The sequence below is a fragment of the Scyliorhinus canicula genome, chromosome 14 (genome assembly GCF_902713615.1).
Source record: "Scyliorhinus canicula chromosome 14, sScyCan1.1, whole genome shotgun sequence".
NCBI classification, from domain to species: domain Eukaryota; kingdom Metazoa; phylum Chordata; class Chondrichthyes; order Carcharhiniformes; family Scyliorhinidae; genus Scyliorhinus; species Scyliorhinus canicula.
Window position 1 is genome coordinate 20,274,712 of NC_052159.1, and position 20,840 is coordinate 20,295,551.

At 48.8% G+C, this 20,840-nt stretch overlaps 1 protein-coding gene across 1 annotated transcript in view; it reads right to left on the reverse strand.

Moving 5' to 3' along the window:
- Positions 1 to 20,840, reverse strand: part of LOC119977307 (cohesin subunit SA-2-like) — a 150,927-nt gene that overhangs the window by 59,632 nt on the left and 70,455 nt on the right. Inside the window, 4 exon segments of the mRNA XM_038818070.1 lie at positions 3,417 to 3,524; positions 14,493 to 14,572; positions 17,804 to 17,835; positions 17,838 to 17,901. Of these exon segments, the coding sequence (XP_038673998.1) occupies positions 3,417 to 3,524; positions 14,493 to 14,572; positions 17,804 to 17,835; positions 17,838 to 17,901 (284 nt within the window).

The following is a 20,840-nucleotide window of genomic DNA, read 5'->3' on the forward strand; positions in this document are numbered from 1 at the left end:
CAATAAACCAACGGGTTATTTACCTGGTTGCTGCTTTTCGGAGTTTGCTTAGTGCAAATTGATTGTAGCACTTCCCACATTACAACACTGAGCACTTTTCAAAGGTTAGTGGCAAAGCAGTTTTGGGGATGACCTGAGCTGGGAATGGCACTATATAAATACAAGTTCTTGCTAATACAGGAAAGGTATAGACCAGGATGTTCCTGAAATATTGGTCGCACTCCATTACCGTAACGTCATGGGGAGCACAGCGTACAGTTGGTGAAGTTATGCCTCGTGGCATCAACACTGAGAAAGATCACTGCCTGGTACCGAGCAATGTATTCTTCAGCCACCTTTGCTTGTAGAGTGCAATATAGAGTGCAATAGAGTGCCTGACCTGATGAAATCAGAGAGCTGGTTTAGCTCAGTGGGCTAGACAGCTGGTTTGTGATGCAGAACAAGGCCAGCAGCGCAAGTTCAATTCCTGTACTGACTGAGAATTCTGAATTCTCCCTCTGTGTTCCCGAACAGGCGCCGGAATGTGGCGACTAGGGGCTTTTCACAGTAACTTCATTGCAGTGTTAATGTAAGCCTACTTGTGACAATAAAGGTTATTTATTTAGCGGCCTTAAAGATGCCTCAGGAGCGGTTCTTTATTAAGTAATTTGAAGGATGTGTGTGTCGCCAGTTAGGCTAGGCCAGCATTTATTGCCCATCCCTAGCTATCCTTCAGAAGGTGGTGATGAGCTGCCTTCTTGAACCGCTGCAGACCCTGAGGTGTAGGTACACCCACAGTGCTGTTAGGGAGGGAATTCCAGGATTTTTACCCAGAGACAGTGAAGGATGGTGAGTGACGTGGAGTGGGATTTCCAAGTTCTGGTGTTCCCATGTTTCTGCTGTCATTGTCCTTCTGACCTCCATTTATTTCGGGGAAGCTTTTCCAGCAGTGGTGCATTAGCATTAAGTTACCGCAGTGGAACTGGATAATTAATTCCATCTTATACACAGTAACACACAGCCTGCAGGTGGAGCTCCTGTCTACAGATTTATACAGCAACCGGTCAAACAGGCAAGTCTTGACTGGAGGGAAATTACTTAACAGATATTGAGGAAGAAATAATAGTGGACCCAAAATTTCCCTTGGTTCACTCCTTTGTAAAGGAGAAAAGTATTCTGCTGAGTTGCCACATGATGATAACATGATGTAAAGGGCCAGGTCTTACACTTACTGGAACCTCTTACTTCACCCGTTGGACAAGTTGAAAAGCAGTGGGCTTGGCCACATTCATTTTTCATTGAATCGTCCTTTCTAAAGGAACTTCTCCAATGACAAAAGGGACTTTCTGCTGCTGTGTCACTTTGCCCATGATTCCCAATCCATTTGTTTCAACGGGTGGAAAACCAAGGTTTGGGAGGTGGGGGGATGGAAATCCTTGCTGTCTTAGGTGGTCTGTAACTCTTTGACTCTTCTCATGGTGCCACACGACAGGATCATTAACAAAAACATAGACGCTGGCACACAGCCCAGCTTCACCTCACGGCTCAGATAGAACATCCCCGCTCTTTAACCCCTTTTGACCTTGGGTAATAGCCAGTGGATTCCAAAAGATGCCTGAGGAAAACACCATTTTAAACATTTTAAACTTCAAGGCATGTTTAAGAGGATTGGTTAATTAATAGAAAGCAAAGAGTGGGGATTAATGGGTGTTTCTCTGGTTGGCAATCAGTAGCTAGTGGTGTCCCTCAGGGATCCGTGTTGGGCCCACAATTGTTCACAATTTACAGAGATGATTTGGAGTTGGGGACCAAGGGCAACGTGTCCAAGTTTGCAGATGACACTAAGATGAGTGGTAAAGCGAAAAGTGCAGAGGATACTGGAAGTCTGCAGAGGGATTTGGATAGGTTAAGTGAATGGGCTAGGGTCTGGCAGATGGATGCAATGTTGACAAATGTGAGGTTATCCATTTTGGTAGGAATAACAGCAAACGGGATTATTATTTAAACGATAAAATATTAAAGCATGCCGCTGTGCAGAGAGACTTGGGTGTGCTAGTGCATGAGTCACAGAAGGTTGGTTTACAGGTGCAACAGGTGATTAAGAAGGCGAATGGAATTTTGTCCTTCATTGCTAGAGGGATGGAGTTTAAGACTAGGGAGGTTATGTTGCAATTGTATAAGGTGTTAGTGAGGCCACACCTGGAGTATTGTGTTCAGTTTTGGTCTCCTTACTTGAGAAAGGACGTACTGGCACTGGAGGGTGTGCAGAGGAGGTTCACTAGGTTAATCCCAGAGCTGAAGGGGTTGGATTATGAGGAGAGGTTGAGTAGAGTGGGACTGTACTCGTTGGAATTTAGAAGGATGAGGGGGGATCTTATAGAAACATTTAAAATTATGAAGGGAATAGATAGGATAGATGCGGGCAGGTTGTTTCCACTGGCAGGTGAAAGCAGAACTAGGGGACATAGCCTCAAAATAAGGGGAAGTAGATTTAGGACTGAGTTTAGGAGGAACTTCTTCACCCAAAGGGTTGTGAATCTATGGAATTCCTTGCCCAGTGAAGCAGTTGAGGCTCCTTCATTACATGTTTTTAAGGTAAAGATAGATCGTTTTTTGAAGAATAAAGGGATTAAGGGTTATGGTGTTTGGGCCGGAAAGTGGAGCTGAGTCCACAAAAGATCAGCCATGATCACATTGAATGGTGGAGCAGGCTCGAGGGGCCAGATGGCCTACTCCTGCTCCTAGTTCTTATGTTCTTATGTTCTTATGTTTCTACCCACAGAGAATTAGGTCAGTTAATTGTGTTTCTCTTTTCCTTGTGCTCAATTCGTGGACAAACATCATGGCACAAACCACACCTAAGCAATTGGTTAACACAAAAATACGTATGTTCATTTTTAAGGACTGGAGAAATTGGCAGCAATATTACAAGGTTGAAGAAGTTGTAAATATGGTTGAAGAACAAAGAACAATACAGTACAGGAACAGGCCCTTCGGCCCTCCAAGCCTGTACCGGTCATGATACCAATCTTTGCCCAAACCCTCAGCACTTCCTAGTGCCGTATCCCTCTATACCCATCCTATCCATGTGTTTGTCAAAAATCCTTTTGAACGCCGATAATGTATCTGCTTCCACAACCTCCCCTGGCATGGATCTGTGTGTAGTGAGCTTCCTCAGAACCGACTGACACTGATACTTTCTGCGGGGATAGGGAGTAGTGATGGATACGGAAAACATCACTATTGGGTCAAGCCATTTTCACCTATCCTCAAGTGTTTGCCCTACACATGAACCCCAGCACCATCATACTTAGGACTGTTTCTTTCTCAGTTGCTATTCCACTTCCGAGACTGGCCTTGGAGACAGTGAAACAGAATTTCGGATGCACGGACTATTACTGTGCTCATTCCCTTGATTCAGAAGGAGCATCACTTACTTTATGTGTAGGAATTCGCCCGCTGCCAAAGCCACGGGTCTGTGCGCTGAATAAACAAAGTGATACAACTGCTCGCAGTCTCTTGAAGTTAATACCTCCTCACAGTTCCTGCAGGAAATTCAGAAAGAGATTCCAATCATTTTGTGGTCATTTGCACGATATTTGTTCAGGGTTGCAGCAGGGTAAAAATGGATAGAGTTTCAGCTCCTGATCTCTCCCCGTTGCTAAGTTTGTGAATACTGGGGAGGAGAGGTTTCGGTTCTTCCTTTTTTTTAAAAATTTAGATTACCCAATTATTTTTTCCAATTAAGGGGCAATTTAGCGTGGCCAATCCACCTACTCTGCACATTTTTGGGTTGTGGGGCGAAACCCACGCAGACACGGGGAGAATGTGCAAACTCCACACGGACAGTGACCCAGAGCCGGGATTGAACCTGGGACCTCGGCGCCGTGAGGCAGCTGTGCTAACCACTAGGCCACCGTGCTGCCCCTGGTTCTTCCTTAATTAGAACATAGAACATACAGTGCAGAAGGAGGCCATTCGACCCATCGAGTCTGCACCGACCCACATTAAGCCCTCACTTCCACCCTATCCCCGTAACCCAATAACCCCTCCTAACCTTTTTGGTCACTAAGGGCTATTTATCATGGCCAATCCACCTAACCTGCACGTCTTTGGACTGTGGGAGGAAACCGGAGCACCCGGAGGAAACCCACGCACATACGGGGAGAACGTGCAGACTCCACACAGACAGTGACCCAACGGAGAATCGAACCTGGGACCCTGGCACTGTGAAGCCACAGTGCTTTCCACTTGTGCTACCGTGCTGCCCAAATGGTCTCGGCTCAGTCAGATACGTGGCTTTGTTACGAGCAGGTTGAGTTTGGTTTTTCCCTGCATGTGAATCATCAGCTTTTGTTCAGGTTTCACTGCTCACTTTGAGTCTGATTATCATTGGTTCTAGTCCCCAGTCCAGGACAATCTGGGCTGATATTTCAGGTAAGTTTTGAAGGAGTCTTCCGACTGCCCCCTCCGCCCTTCTTGGTGTCACTATTCCCCCCAATCCTCTCATTCCCCCAAAACCACCCTGAGTACCACTACCCACTCAACCCATTCAGCAGGACCGTGGTACCATGGCACGGCCTCCTGGGCACCTTGGCAGCGCCATGGTGACACTTCCACAGTGGCAGGGGCAGTGCCCAGGTGCCAGGTTTCCCATGCCAGGGATCGGGCCTGCCTTATGAGGTGGGGTGAAATAGGTCGGTTGAGGTGGGGGGAGGTCCAGAGGCTCAGCTCGGCAGTGCAAGATGCAAGTTAAATGAGGCCTCAGCAGGGCATTCACCGAGGCCCGAAGAAAGGTCTTGTTGGATAGCGGGGTCGTGCTCAGCACTGCAGACACCAAGAAACACCCCATTAAATGCATCCAAAACAGGACTCTCTTTTTTTTCCCTATTAAATTGTGTCCTACAATTAGTTTCATCATTAATATATATTGTGGATAACGGGATCCTCGCGCTGATCCATGTGGTACCCCACTAGTCACTGCATTCCACTTGGAAAAATTCCAATTTTCTATTTCAAATGGTCTGAAATTCTGCTGGGCCCGTTCCATCAACAAACACAAGGCGAAGCAGGTCAAAGGATTTGCCAATGTCTGGTGACACCGACCTTCTGACCAAAACCATTTATTGCTACTCTTTGTTTCCCGACTGCCAACCAGTTTCTGTCCATCTCAATACTCTACCCCTAACTCCATGTGCAATAATTTTACATGCGATTTACATTTGCGTTTGATAAGGTTCCCCATGGTAGGCTATTGCAGAAAATACGGAGGCATGGGATTCAGGGGGATTTAGCAGTTTGCATCAGAAATTGGCTAGCTGGAAGAAGACAAAGGGTGGTGGTTGAGGGGAAATGTTCAGACTGGTGTCCAGTTACTAGTGGTGTACCACAAGGATCTGTTTTGGGGCCACTGCTGTTTGTCATTTTTATAAATGGCCTGGAGGAGGGTGTAGAAGGATGGGTGAGTAAATTTGCAGATGATACTAAAGTCAGTGGAGTTGTGGACAGTGTGGAAGGATGTTACAAGTTACAGAGGGACATAGATAAGCTGCAGAGCTGGGCTGACAGGTGGCAAATGGAGTTTACTGCAGAAAAGTGTGAGGTGATTCATTTTGGAAGGAATAACAGAAAGGCAGAGTACTGGGCTAGTGGTAAGATTCTTGGTAGTGTGGATGAGCAGAGAGATCTCGGTGTCCATGTACATAGATCCCTGAAAGTTGCCACGCAGGTTGAGAGGGTTGTTAAGAAGGCGTACGGTGTGTTAGCTTTTATTGGTAGAGGGATTGAGTTTCGGAGCCATGAGGTAATGTTGCAGCTGTACAAAACTCTGGTGCAGCCGCATTTGGAGTATTGCGTGCAATTCTGGTCGCCGTATTATAGGAAGAATGTGGAAGCGTTGGAAAGGGTGCAGAGGAGATTTACCAGAATGTTGCCTGGTATGGAGGGAAGATCTTATGAGGAAAGGCTGAGGGACTTGAGGCTGTTTTCGTTAGAGAGAGGAAGGTTAAGCGGTGACTTAATTGAGGCATACAAGATGATCAGAGGATTAGATAGGGTGGACAGTGAGAGCCTTTTTCCTCGAATGATGATGTCTAGCATGAGGGGATATAGCTTTAAATTGAGGGGAGTGGAATGCCCTGCCTGCAACAGTAGTGGACTCGCCAACACTAAACGCATTCAAATGGTCATTGGATAGTCATATGGATGATAAGGGAATAGGTGTAGATGAGCTTTAGAGGGGTTTCACAGGTCGGCGCAACATCGAGGGCCGAAGGGCCTGTACTGCGCTGCAATGTTCTATGTTCTATGCTAATCTCTTATGTGGGACCTTGTCGAAAGCCTTCTGGAAGTCCATATAAACCACATCCACTGACTCCCCCTCGTCAATTCTTTTTTTTTTTAATAATTTTTATTGAAAGAGTTTTTCCATACAGACATTTACCCCTACTAATTTTTAAATTATTTACAACACAATCCCTCTAGGCAAATATCCCTCCCTCGCCCGCCCCCTCGCGCGCACCAGTCCTCCCCCCCCCCCCCCCAAGCAACAACTTAACAAACAAGGCAGCCTACAGTTTCAGACATGAGCAGCGAGCAGACTTGCCCGCGTTACAGTCGTGCATGTCCCCCCACGACCATTGCTGCCCCCCTCCCTCCCCCCCCTCCCCTCCCCCCCCCCTCCCCATCCCCCCCCCCCTCCCCTCCCCCCCTCCCCTCCCCCCCCCCCTCCCCCCCCCCTCCCCTCCCCCCCCCTCCCCTCCCCCCCCCCTCCCCTCCCCCCCCCTCCCTTCTCCAGTGCATCCGCCCACGTCCCGTCTTCTATCTGCTCTCCCAGCTCCCCCTCCCACTTGGCTTTCAGCTCCTCCCCTGATGCTTCTTCCGCCTCCTGCATTATCTTGTAGATGTCTGATATCTTCCCCCCTCCGACCCAGACCCCCGAGAGCACCCTATCACTCGCCCCCTTACTGGGGAGCAGGGGGAACCCCTCCACCTGCCGCCTAGCAAATGCCTTCACTTGTAAATATCTGAACATGTTTCCCGGGGGGAGCTCAAACTTCTCCTCCAGCCCTCCCAGGCTCGCAAACCTCCCCTCTATAAACAGGTCCTTCAGCTGCCGTATGCCCACCCTGTACCAGCTCTGAAATCCCCCGTCAATGTTCCCCGGGATGAATCTATGGTTCCCTCTTATTGGCGCCGCCAACAGACCTCCCATTTCCCCCCTGTGTCGCCTCCACTGCCCCCAGATCTTGAGGGTGGCCGCCACCACCGGGCTCGTGGTGTACCTCGTGTGGGGGAGCGGCCATGGTGCCGTTACTAGGGCCCCCAGGCTTGTGTTGCCACAGGACGCCCTCTCCATTCGTTTCCAAGCTGCCCCCTCCCCTTCCATCATCCACTTGCGCACCATTGACACATTTGCCGCCCAGTAATACCCCGAGAGATTGGGTAGTGCCAGCCCTCCACTGTCCCTACTCCGCTCCAAAAAGACCCTCCTCACCCTTGGGGTGCCATGCGCCCACACGTAGCTCATGATGCTACTCGTCACCTTTTTGAAGAAGGCCCTAGGGAGGAAGATGGGCAAGCACTGAAATAAAAACAAGAACCTTGGGAGGACCGTCATTTTGATTGACTGCACCCTCCCCGCCAGCGACAACGGTACCATGTCCCACCTCTTAAATTCCTCCTCCATCTGTTCCACCAGCCTGGAAAAGTTCAACTTGTGGAGGGTCCCCCAGTTCCTTGCCACCTGCACCCCTAAGTACCTAAAGCTCTTTCCTGCTCGCTTGAAGGGGAGTCTCCCAATACCCTCTCCCTGATCCCCCGGGTGTATCACAAAAACCTCGCTTTTGCCCAAATTTAGTTTGTACCCCGAAAAAGTCCCCAAACTCTGCTAATAGTTCCATTATCTCCGGCATTCCCCTTCTGGGTCTGCCACATACAGCAGTAGATCATCCGCATACAGCGATACTCGATGTTCCTCCCCTCCCCTAGTCAGTCCTCTCCACCCCCCTGAACCCCTCAGTGCCATCGCCAACGGTTCAATCGCCAGTGCGAAAAGTAGGGGGGATAGGGGACATCCCTGCCTGGTCCCTCGGTGGAGCCCGAATACTCCGACCTCCTCCCGTTTGTCACTACACTCGCCGTCGGGGCCGAGTAGAGCAACTTCACCCACTTAATAAACCCTTCCCCAAACCCAAACCGTTCCAACGTCTCCCACAGGTACTCCCACTCCACCCTATCGAATGCCTTCTCCGCGTCCAGCGCTACCACTATCTCAGCCTCCCCCTCCACTGCCGGCATCATAATTACATTCAGCAATCTCCGCACGTTCGTGTTGAGCTGCCGCCCCTTCACGAACCCTGTCTGGTCCTCATGGATTACCCCTGGCACACAATCCTCTATTCTAGCTGCCAGGATCTTTGCCAGCAACTTGGCATCCACATTCAGAAGCGAGATAGGCCTGTAGGACCCGCACTGCACGGGGTCTTTATCCCGCTTCAATATCAGGGAGATCAGAGCCTGCGACATTGTCGGGGGCAGAACCCCCCCCTCTCGCGCCTCATTAAAGGCTCGTACCAGTACCGGTCCCACCAAGTCCACATTTTTCTTGTAGAATTCCACCGGGAACCCATCTGGCCCCGGCGCCTTCCCCGCTTGCATCTGACCTATTCCCTTGACTAGCTCCTCTAGCCCTATTGGCGCCCCCAGCCCTTCTACCAGCCCCTCCTGGACCCTTGGGAACCTCAATTTGTTTAGGAAGTCCTCCATTCCCCCTCTCCTCGTCGGCGGCTCAGACCGATACAACTCCTTGTAAAAATCCCTGAAGACCCCATTCACTTCTTGCCCTTCTGCACTACCTTCCCGCCCCTCTCCTTCACTCCCCCAATCTCCCTAGCCGCATCTCGTTTGCGAAGCTGGTGTGCCAGCATCCTGCTCGCCTTTTCCCCATACTCATAGACCGCTCCCTGTGCCCTTCTCCACTGCGTCTCTGCCTTCCTGGTGGTCAGCAGGTCGAACTTGACCTGCAGGCTGCGCCGTTCTCCCAGCAGCCCCTCCTCTGGTGCCTCCGCATATCTCCTATCCACTTCCAATAGCTCCCCACCAGCCAGCCTCTCCCTCTCCTGCCTCTCCTTTCTTTCTCTGTGTGCCCTTATGGAGATCAGCTCTCCCTGATCACTGCCTTCAGGGCCTCCCAGACCATCCCCACCTGCACCTCACCCGTGTCATTCAAGTCCAGATAGCTCTCAATGCTCTTCCGGACCCTTTTACACAATTCGTCGTCCGCTAACAGCCCCACATCCAGCCGCCACAGCGGGCGCTGGTCCCGCGCCTCCCCCATTTCCACATCCACCCAATGTGGTGCATGATCAGAGATCGCAATGGCCGAGTACTCAGCTTCCCGTACCCTCGGGATCAGCCCCCTGCTCAACACGAAGAAATCGATTCTGGAGTACACTCTATGGACGTGGGAGAAAAAGGAATACTCCCTCGCCCTCGGCCTACCAAACCTCCATGGGTCTACTCCTCCCATCTGCTCCATGTACCCCCTCAGCACTTCTGCCGCTGCCGGCCTCCTATTGGTCCTTGAGCTCGATCTGTCTAGCCCGGGGTCCAGCACTGTGTTAAAGTCCCCCCCCCATGATCAAGCCCCCTGCCTCCAGTCCCGGAATGAGGCCCAATAGGCGCCTCATAAAACCCGCGTCATCCCAGTTCGGGGCATATACGTTGACCATCACCACTTTCTCCCCCTGCAGCTTACCCTTCACCATCACATACCTACCCTCCTTATCCGCCACCACCTCCTCCGCCACGAACGACACCCTCTTTCCCACCAGAATCGCCACCCCCCGGTTCTTTGCGTCCAATCCAGAGTGGAACACCTGTCCCACCCACCCCCTTCTCAGGCGAACCTGGTCCACTACCTTCAAATGGGTCTCCTGTAACATTGCTACATCAGCCTTCAGTCCCTTCAGGTGTGAGAATACCCTTGATCTCTTGACCGGCCCATTCAACCCCCTCACGTTCCAAGTGATCAGCCGGGTTGCGGGACGACCTGCCCCCTTCCCCTGCCGATTAGCCATGTCCTGTTCCCTGCTCGCCCCGGGTCGACCCTCCCCTTCTGACCCGCTCCCCATGGCGATGTCCCCCTCCCCCCACCTCTCCAGTCCTCCACTTCCCGTTTCTGGTCTTTTCAGCAGCAACCCGGTGTCCCTCCCTAACCCCCCTCTCCCCCCCCCCCCCCCCCCCCCCAGGCTAGGACCCCTCCTAGCCGCGATGTACCCTCCATCGTACTTCCCGTAAGTCAGCTGGTTCACGCTGACCCGGCTGCTCCTGCCACACTCCGACTCCCCCCGGCTCGGGGGGGGGGGGGGGGGGGGCCTCCCCCCCCTTGCCACTCCTCCCTGGCCCCGCTCCAGCGCGGGAAAGGTCGCCTTTGCTAGCCCACGCCCCCGCACTCCTCCCCTCCCCCCTCCTCTGCCCCGCGCGCGGGAAAAACAGAGGAAAGCCCGCGCTTTCGCCCTGCCACACCCCACCCCGCCATCTTCAGTTCCACCCCCGTCCCCGTCCATGCCTGTAAAGAACCCCCCCTAGGAGCCCATATCCCCGATCTGCTCTCCCCCCCGTCCCGCCTCCCCAACTTAACATTATAAATAACAGATAGATAACAAATAACAATGTACTTAACAGTCGCCCTCTACCAAACAGCATAAATAACCATAAATAACCATGAATAACCACAATAACAATAACTAAGGGAAGTTGGCAAAGGGGGGAAAAACATCAGAAGAAAAACCCACAGCAAGAGTTCAAGATCCAAACAAAGAATTCAGCTGAAAGTACCCGAGCGGCTACGGCCGCCAAGTATCCCCTGGGTCTAATTCGAGTCCAGTTTCTCTTCCTGTACAAAGGCCCACGCCTCCTCTGGGGACTCAAAATAGTGGTGTTGGTTCCTGTAGGTGACCCACAAGCGCGCTGGCTGCAGCATTCCGAACCTGATCCGTTTTGCATGTAGCACCGCCTTCGTCCGGTTGTACCGGGCCCGCCACTTTGCCACCTCCGCACTCCAGTCCTGGTAGACCCTCACCGTCGAATTCTCCCACTTGCTGCTCCTTTCCCTCTTGGCCCACTCCAGCACTCTCTCACGGTCGCTGAGTCGCTGGAACCGCACCAGCACCGCCCTCGGGGGCTCATTTGCTCTTGGCTTCCTAGCCATGACCCTGTAGGCCTCTTCCAGCTCCAGGGGCGAAGGGACGGCCCCTGCCCCCATCAGGGAGCTCAGCATTTCTGCTACGTATCCCGGGAGGTCTGACCCCTCCAGGCCTTCTGCCAGGCCCAAGATCCTCAGGTTCTTCCGCCTCATTCGGGTATCCAGCTCCTCAAAACGGCTCTGCCATTTCAGGTGGAGTGCCTCGTGCACCTCTACCTTTCCCACGAGGACCGTGGCCTCCTCCTCCCTCGCAGTCATCTCCTGCTGCAGCTCCCGAATCGACGCCTCTTGGGTCACCTGGGCTCCCATCAGCCTGGTGGTCGTCGCATTCATTGACTCCAAGAGCTCCATTTTCAGCTCCGTAAAGAAGCGCAGGAGAGCGGCCTGCTGCTCCTCCGCCCATTTCCTCCATTCCTCGGGTGCGCCACCGGCCGCCATTTTGGTCTTCTTCCCCCGTTTTTTTTTGGGAGCTGCTGTTGCTTTCTTTACCACCCCACTCCGGGTACCGACCATAAAGTTGGTCTGGTTCTCTTCAGGGAGCCTTCCCCCACCGGGATTGTCCTTACAGCGCCGTTGGGGCCCTCCAATCGGCCCGAAAACACCTTTGTAGCAGGAGCAGCCAAACGTGCGACTTAGCTGGTCATAGCCGCAACCGGAAACCCCCTCGTCAATTCTACTCGTGACATCCTCAAAGAATTCCAGTCGATTTGTCAAGTTTGATTTTGGCATTCCCCAAGGGAACATGTTCAGATACTTGCAGGTAAAGGCGTTTGCTAGGCGACAGGTAGAGGGATTCCCTCTGCTGCCGTCGCGGGGGTCGATGGACAGAGTGCTTTCGGTGGTGTGGGTCGGAGAGGGGAAGGTGTCTGACATCTATAAGGTAATGCAGGAGGTGGAGGAGTCGTCAGTGGAGGAGCTGAAGGCTAAATGGGAGGAGGAACTTGGGGAGCAGATAGAGGACGGGACTTCGCGGGTGCCTTGGAGAGAGTCAACTCTTCCTCCTCATGTGCGATTTAAGGCGCTGCACCGGGCCCACATGTCCGGGACTAGGATGAGTAGGTTCTTTGGGGGTGAGGACAGGTGCACCAGATGTTCGGGGAGTCCTGCGAACCACGCCCATATGTTCTGGGCATGCCCAGCACTGGAAGAATTCTGGAAGGGGGTGGCGGGGACGGTGTCGAGGGTGGTTGGATCCAGGGTCAAACCAGGGTGGGGATTCGCGATTTTTGGAGTTGCGGTAGAGCCGGAAGTGCAGGAGGCGAAAGAGGCCGGTGTCCTGGCCTTTGCGTCCCTAGTAGCCTGACGAAGGATTCTGCTACAGTGGAAGGATGCAAGGCCCCCAAGTGTGGAGACCTGGATCAGTGACATGGCGGGATTTATAAAATTGGAAAGAGTCAAATTTGCCCTGAGAGGATCAATACAAGGGTTCTATAAACGATGGCAGCCTTTTCTGGACTTCCTGGCTCAAAGATAGGTAACTGGGTCAATAGCAGCAGCAACCCGGGGGGGGGGGGGGGGGGGGGGGGGGTTCCTATTGTAGTGTCTATTCTGTAACTTTATATTGTGTTAATTTGCGTTGTTGTTAAAATGCTGTGTTGTTCATGGAGGTGGGGCGAATGTTTATGATTGTTAATATTATTGTTATTTTTGGTATTTTACTATGGTGCGTTATTGTTGTATAAATTCAAAATTTGTCAATAAAAATTATTTTTAAAAAAAAGTTTGATTTTGGCACTGATCACAAAGAAAGTACTGGAGATATCAATCCAAAATTGCAACAGTATGCTTGCTCGGACACATTTATAGACTGGGAATAAATGAGAGGTGGTCTGGTCAGTTGGAATTCCATGCAATAGGACTGAATGATCTATTGGCCATCAATATGATCAAAGCTAATGGGAATGAGTTTGGTCCACTATAATTCAATGCATTAGCAATGCATACTGCGAGGCCTGGATAGAGTGGATTGGAGATGATGTTTCCACATGTATGAAAAACTAGAACCAGAGGACACAATCTCAGACTAAAGGGACAGTTCTTTAAAACAGAGATGAGGAGGAATTTCTTCAGCCAGTGGGTGGTGAATCTGTGGAACGCTTTACCGCACGAGGCTGTGGAGGGCAATTCACTGAGACAGAGATAGATAGGTTCTTGATTAATAAGGGGATCGGGGTTATGGAGAGAAGGCAGGAGAATGTCAGCCATGATTGAATGGCGGAGCAGACTTGATGGGCCAAGTGGCCTAATTCTGCTCCTATGTCTTATGGTCTTATAGGGTGTGTTTTAGCCCGCTGGAATTCTGCATATACAGTGAGAGAGAATAAGAAATGATATGGTTCCATGAAATGTAGAATAGAAGAGAATGGTCAAGCACTTGTGTCATGTGAGAGTACCTTTAAGAAATGGGTGTTTATAAATGGGTATATATATATAAATATCTGTAGTGAGAGTACATTTAAGAAAATGGGTGTTTATTACTGTAGTGATGTCAGAGTGGGTGGAGCTGGGCTGTCTGTCAGCTTTTTACTTTTGCTTTAGGCTGTTTGCTGCAGGGTGTGTTTAGTTTCGTTTTAGAGCTGGATAGCTGCAGTCACAGCCAGAAGGTGTATTAGAGTCTCTCTCTGTAATCTAAAGACTGTAAATCGATCCTGGTGATTTAAAACTAATAACAGTAGTGACTTTAACCTAATGTGCTTCTGGTAAAAGGTGTTTTAAGTCGTATGGATGTTAAAAGGAAAGCTTAAATCATTACTTAGGGTTGTATTCTTTGGGGGTTGTATTTGAATTGATGGCTGCTAAAATGTTCACTGTGTGTTTTTTCAAAGGTTAACTTGGTTCATAGAATAAACATTGTTTTGCTTTAAAAAATACTTTTCCATTTCTGCTGTACCACACCTGTGGAGTGGGCCGTGTGCTCCCCATACCACAATCTATTAATAGTTGTGGGTCAGGTGAACTCCATGATACACTTTGGGGTTCTCTAAATCCTGGCCCAGAACACTTGTCCATCGGAATTCTATAAAACAGAAGGGAAACTGTGTCGATCAAGTGGGACAACAGCACAATATTGGTGGATGTTAAGGGTTTCGAAAGGGACAAATAGTCTATAGCTGGTCCATCAAAGTTTTAGAAAAGAGAAACAATTGGGAGCTGATATGAATTAGAGGAACACAACGTAATCATGCTAATTCTCATTTGGATCACTGTCGCTCTATCCGTCAATCAGAAATCCACATTTCAGGAACTGAATGTGACAACACAACTGGAAAAATCAGCATTTATTTCAAAAAAAGGAGCATTTACTTACTGCAACATGAGGGTTAACACCTTAATTGCTTGAAACAGCTACTTCACTCTCTTGTCCAGTGTCATTGATATGATCCTATCCTGTAAGAAAGCAATGGAACATGGTACAGCTACTGAGCACTCGATTAGCTAGGCAGAGGTCAACTTCCTAAAAATGTCAAGTGACCTTCATGTCAAGAGTCAAGTGATTGTATTAACAATGATTTAACGTTCAAACAGTAATTTAGTAACGCAGCAGCATCTAATTATATTGATTATTTGCAACTATATTTAGAACGCATGATATTTTGTGGTTCATACTTAGGAGGTGAACCATTAATGTTTTCCATGCACTAATGTTTACTGCAATCTGTTGCTTGAATAACCCTGGCGTACAGGCTTGCACACACTGTGGAAGTGGTTTGATTGAAAAAAAGTGACTTTCCCATTTCAAATGGTCTGAAATTCTGATGGGCCCATTCCATCAACAGACATGAGGCGAAGCAGGTCAAAGGTTTTGCCAATGTCTGGTGACACTGGCGTTCTGATCAAAACTGTAGGGGTGGAGTCATTTTTTAATAGTGAAGCTGACGACCCATGACTATGAGGCAAAGTCACAAATGATCAGTTTCCAGGCTCTGATAAATTTCTTTTAGGGAATGTCAGGAAGGATATTCTTACTCGTTGCTGACTCATTACCTCCTTAACACCAAGAGATGGAACTGAGCCCCTCCCTTCTTCAGTGTTCGATTCTGTGCGAATGTGTGCTACCAATAAAGTTATTGTGGTTGTGGTTAAAAGACTGAAACCAGGGCAGCACGGTGGCACAGTGGTTAGCATTGCTGCCTACGGCGCTGAGGACCCGGGTTCGAACCCGGCCCTGGGTCACTGTCTGTGTGGAGTTTGCACATTCTCCCCGTGTCTGCGTGGGTTTCACCCCCACAACCCAAAAGATGTGCAGGTTAGGTGGATTGGCCATGCTAAATTGCCCCCTATTTGGAAAAATAATTGGGTACTCTAAATTTATTTTTTAAAAAGACTGAAACCGAGCCTAGAAACATGAGGCTGCAGACATTTTAATAAAAGCTCACTTTCACACGTTGAACCTGGTGAGTGTCATCTCTGCGTATCTCTGAGGCACGAAACACAATAACTGGTGAAAAGGAAGGTAAATAAATTAAATTTACTGGCTCCGGCACCCTCCTTTTCTTGAAAGGTGACCTACTGAGATGGGATGGATAGATTTAAAGGTTCAAGGCCTACTTGCTTGATATGGATAATCCAGAGGTAGCAGCGGCCCACAAGAAGGCGCCAACCATGCACTGCCTCTGGAGAGAAGGCCAGCGAATGCCCAAGTAGTGCACAGAAGACGCCAGTAAGTGCTCTCAAGAAATACTTTGGGCCGGAGAAATATAGGATTATTGTTTTGCCAGAGATGCCAGGAAAATGGTAAGACCATAAAACATTAGGTGGCAGTATTGTGTCAGTTGGCTTCTCCATTTAAATTTAGCGCACTTATTAACAAACTACTATGTTTGACAATTCCGGCCGCTATGACTCTTCACTTAAGGTGAGACCAAGAGGGAAAACTTTGATAACGCTGATACGTTTAAATGTTACAAATGGATTATAACAGGAGTATATGAATAACAGAACAATAGAGTTGCTTTACAATTTGGCCAGCTCATTTAAGAGCATAAGACATAGGAGCAGAAGTAGGCCATTCGGCCCATCGAGTCTGCTCCGCCATTCAATAAGGTCATGACTGGTCTGAAATGATAATCCTCAACTCCACTTTCCTGCCTTATCCCCTTAACCCTTGATTTCTTAATTGATTAAAATTCTGCCTATCTCAACCTTGAACATACTTAACGAACTAGCTTCCACAGACTCACTACTATCTGAGAAAAGCAATTGCTCCTCATCTCTATCTGAAATGGGTGACCCTCTTACTCTTTGATTATGGCCTTTGGCCCTAGACTCTCTCACACGAGGAAACACCCTCTCAGGATCAACCTTATCAGCCCCCGGATAATCTCGGCGCAGGCTGGGAGGGCCGAAGGGCCTGTTCCTGTGCTGTAATTTTTTTTGTTCTCTGTCCTTTGTTCCAAATGTCTCAATAAGGTCACCTCTCATCCTTCTAAACTCCAATGAGTACAGGTCCACTATACTTAACCTCTCCTCGTGAGAACATTTACATCAAGCTTATGTAGAAATTCTCTTGCACTAATCGGTCTCAGACTCAATTTAAGGAGCCTGTATCCTCTACATATATCTCCATCTGTACATCATTCCTGGACCTACAATTCCCACTTCTGGGCCTGCGGGTGTCTGTTCCCAGGCTCGCTGGTAAATTACTCCAGGGCCCACTGGTAATCTGCTCCTGGGCCCGTGTACACTCTGCTCCAGGCCCCACCTTTACATTGCCTCACTCCGCTTACCTTACTCCAAGCCCCACCTGTACTCTTCTGTAGGCCCTACATGTGCTACCCTCCTAAACTCACTTGTGCTCTATTACTGGAGCCACCTGTACCCCACTACGCTCGAGGCTGCATCTGAACTTCTGAACACCTGCACCCTACTTCTGGGCCTACCTGTAGTCCTGTCCACTCCTGGGCCCACCTGTAATGTGCTCCTGGCCTTATATTTCTTCTTGTTTGCCTTTCTTTCTTTTGCAAACCAAAACATTTCCTGGAGCCCAGTCCCACATCCATCAATGCTCTATCGAACAACCACCCTCAATATAGGCCTCTGAAATGCACTCTGCCAAACCTTCCATAATTGTCCTCGAGATTGCTGTGAGCAACACCGGAGGAAATCCAATTGGGAATTTTATTTTATTATTTTCTTTGAACCTTTTTTATTTTTAGTTGTAAAAATATTGTAACTCAAAAAGAGGTTGTTCAACTGGGTGGGGCAGTCAGAGAATGACAAAACCTTCAGCAACTGGTCATAGAATCCATATCGTAGAATACCCACAGTGCAAAAGACCATTCAGCCCATCGAGCCTGCACTGCCCTCCAAAAGAGCACCTTACCAAAGGCCCATTCCCCTGTCCTGTCCCCGTAACTCCACCTAATCGGCACATCTTTGGACACTAAGGAGCAATTCAGCATGGCAAAGCCACCTAAAGTGCCCATGCTTGGACTATGGGAGGAAACTAGACCACCCACTTAGACACAGGGAGAATGCAAAATCCACACAGTCACCCAGGCCAAAATTGAACCTGGATCCCTTCATTCTGTTACTGTTTTCCCATACCAAACCCTACTGGCCGCAGGGACTTCTAGACACTTCTTTGAAGTCCACTAGGACTATAAAGATTTGACTCACCTTAAAGCGGCAGGTGAAAAGGTCCATTTGGAACAATGACCTTTGTCAGAGTACAGGCCCAATAATCCAATCAAGCATTTCAATCTCACCTCACTTTGCTTCAAAAAAGGTGAACATAATGTTAGAGGAAATAAACAAAACAAAAACACATTTTCTGCTCAAAATAATTATGATAAAGTAAACAGTAAGGTTTCTCGTTTCTCATCCTTGATGGTTTCAACATATATCCAAAGACACCTTGTTGCTTTTCCACCAACCTCGGTCCCCTCCAGTCCTCATTCAGTCTCACCCTTCACATAAATTCAGCCCTCTAGTATTATTGGTATGTTAAGTATATTGTCAAACTACATTGATAAATTATATTATTTAATCAAGTATTCAGAGCACGTAGAAAGAGAGACCCCTTGGACACAGGGGTAGTAGGTAGGAAGCAGAAGTAATGCTGCATTTTGTGAATACACCTATCATCAAGAAAAGTGTTAGCATCTAGTTTCATATGTCACCCATTGGTTTGGGATTGGACTAACACCTAGATCCAGAGCCTTAACACTTGCTCCCCAATCTGTTCTACAGATATTTAGTAACTTGAGGATGCCGGTGATAGAAGAACATTGTTTTATTAACTATTTACATAACTTAAGAACATAGGAACCAGGAGCAGGAGTAGGCCATCTGGCCCCTTGAACCTGCTCCGCCATTCAATAAGATCATGGCTGATCTTTTCATGGACTCAGCTCCACTTACCCGCTCGCTCACCATAATTCTTTATTCCTTTATTGTTCAAAAATCTATCTTAGCCTTAAAAAAAATCAACGAGGTAGCCTCAACTGCTTCACTGGGCAGGTAATTCCACAGATTCACAACCCTTTGGGTGAAAAAGTTCCTCCTTAACTCAGTCCTAAATCTGTTCCCCCTTATTTTGAAGCTATGCCCCTAGTTCTAGCTTCGCGCCTGATGTGGAGATGCCGGCGTTGGACTGGGGTGAGCACAGTAAGAAGTCTTAAAACACCAGGTTAAAGTCAAACATGTTTGTTTCAAACTCTAGCTTTCGGAGCACTGCTCCTTCCTCAGGTGAGTGCTCCTTCCTCACCTGAGGAGGAGCAGTGCTCCGAAAGCTAGTGTTTGAAACAAACACGTTGGACTTTAACCTGGTGTTGTAAGACTTCTTAATAGTTTCACTCGCCTGTGGAAACAGCCTCCCTGCTTCTATCTTACCTATTCCCTTCATAATTTTATATGTTTCTATAAGATCCCCCCTCATTCTTCCAAATCCCAATGAGTATAGTCCCAGTCTACTTAGCCTCTCCTCATAAGCCAATCCTCTCAACTCCAGAATCAACCTACTGAATCTCCTCTGCACACCCTCCAGTTCCAGTACATCCTTCTGAAATAAGGAGGCCAAAACTGTACACAGTACTCCAGGTGTGCCTCACCAGCAACCTATACAGCAGCAACATAACCTTCCTGTTTTTAAACTCCATCCCTGTAGCAATGAAGGACAAAATTCCATTTGCCTTCTTAATTACCTGCTGCACCTGCAAACCAACGTTTTTGCGATTCATGCACACGGACTCCCAGGTCCCTCTGCACAGCTGCATGCTGCAATTTTTTTACCATTTAAATAATAGTCCATTTTGCTGTTATTCCTACCAACTACATCGTTCTGCTCCAAGCAGCGTATCACTCCCAGTACAGTTCTTACTGAGGGAACATAAACTCTCCAAGCCCTGCTTTGGGCCGCTTTTGTATTAGTGCATAACGAGTTCCAGGCAGGTGGCCACCCCCCCCTACCTGGGGGGCCCATTCACCACGAGTCCCACGGGACGATCAATGATAGTTTCCCCATGGTCCTAGTGGGAGTTATGACAAGCTGCAAAACCTCCACCACCAACAAGGCTATCTTGGATGACTTCCTCCTCTTTTACCACTCACACCGTCTGCTTTCCCCCAACTCTGCCCATTCTGGTGGGTGTAAAAGTTCTGACTGCACTGTTTCAAAGAAGAGCAAGTAAATCCTTCCCTCTGCCCTGGCCCATAATTATCCCTTAACCAACATAATTTCCCTCACCACTGTCTGCCCTCCCCCGCCCCACTCCACTAGGGCCATCTGTTCCCTGTTCCATTTGTCGTTTGACACGTTGCTTACCTTTGTTCTGCCATTAACACATTCTGATCTCTTAATGGCAACTATCACTATCTCAGTCACGATCACCACCATTTCCACGCCCCTTGTCTTTTTGTATACAAAAACGTTGTCAATCTCTCCTCAGCCTCCACCACTCGTTGGCCTTCTAGCCAGCTCCTCCTGCTCCACCCCCATCTGCCCACAACAGTATAAAGCTTCACAGCGCCAGGGTCCCAGGTTCAATTCCCAGCTTGGGTCGCTGTCTGTGCGGAGTTTGCACGTTCTCCCCGTGTCTGTGTGGGTTTCCTCCCAGTGCTCTCATTTCCTCCCACAAATCCCGAAAGACGTGCTTGTAGGTGAATTGGACATTCTGAATTCTCCCTCCATGTACCCAAATAGGTGCCGGAATGTGGTGACTAGGGGCTTTTCACAGTAACTTCATTGCAGTGTTAATGTAAGCCTACTTGTGATAATAAAGATTATTATTATTATTATTCCTGTTCTCTCTAACTCTGTGAAGAGTCATCCAGGCTCCGTTCTCTCTCGATTAAAACATTACTGGCCCATTTATCACATGGACATTTGTGAAGTCAAGTTTGGAAAGCGTCCAGAGGAGGTTCACAAGAATTATCCCTGGAATGAAGAGCTTGTCGTATGAGGAACGATTGAGGACTCTATGTCTGTACTTGATGAGTTCATAAGGATGAGGGGGGATCTTATTGAAACTTACAAGATACTGCGTGGCCTGGATAGAATGGATGTGGAGAGGATGTTTCCACTTGCAGGAAAACCTAGAAGCAGAGGACACAATTTCAGACTAAAGGGACGATCCTTTAAAACAGAGATGAGGAGGAATATTTCAGCCAGAGGGTGGTGAATCTGTGGAACTCTTTGCCGCAGAAGGCTGTGGAG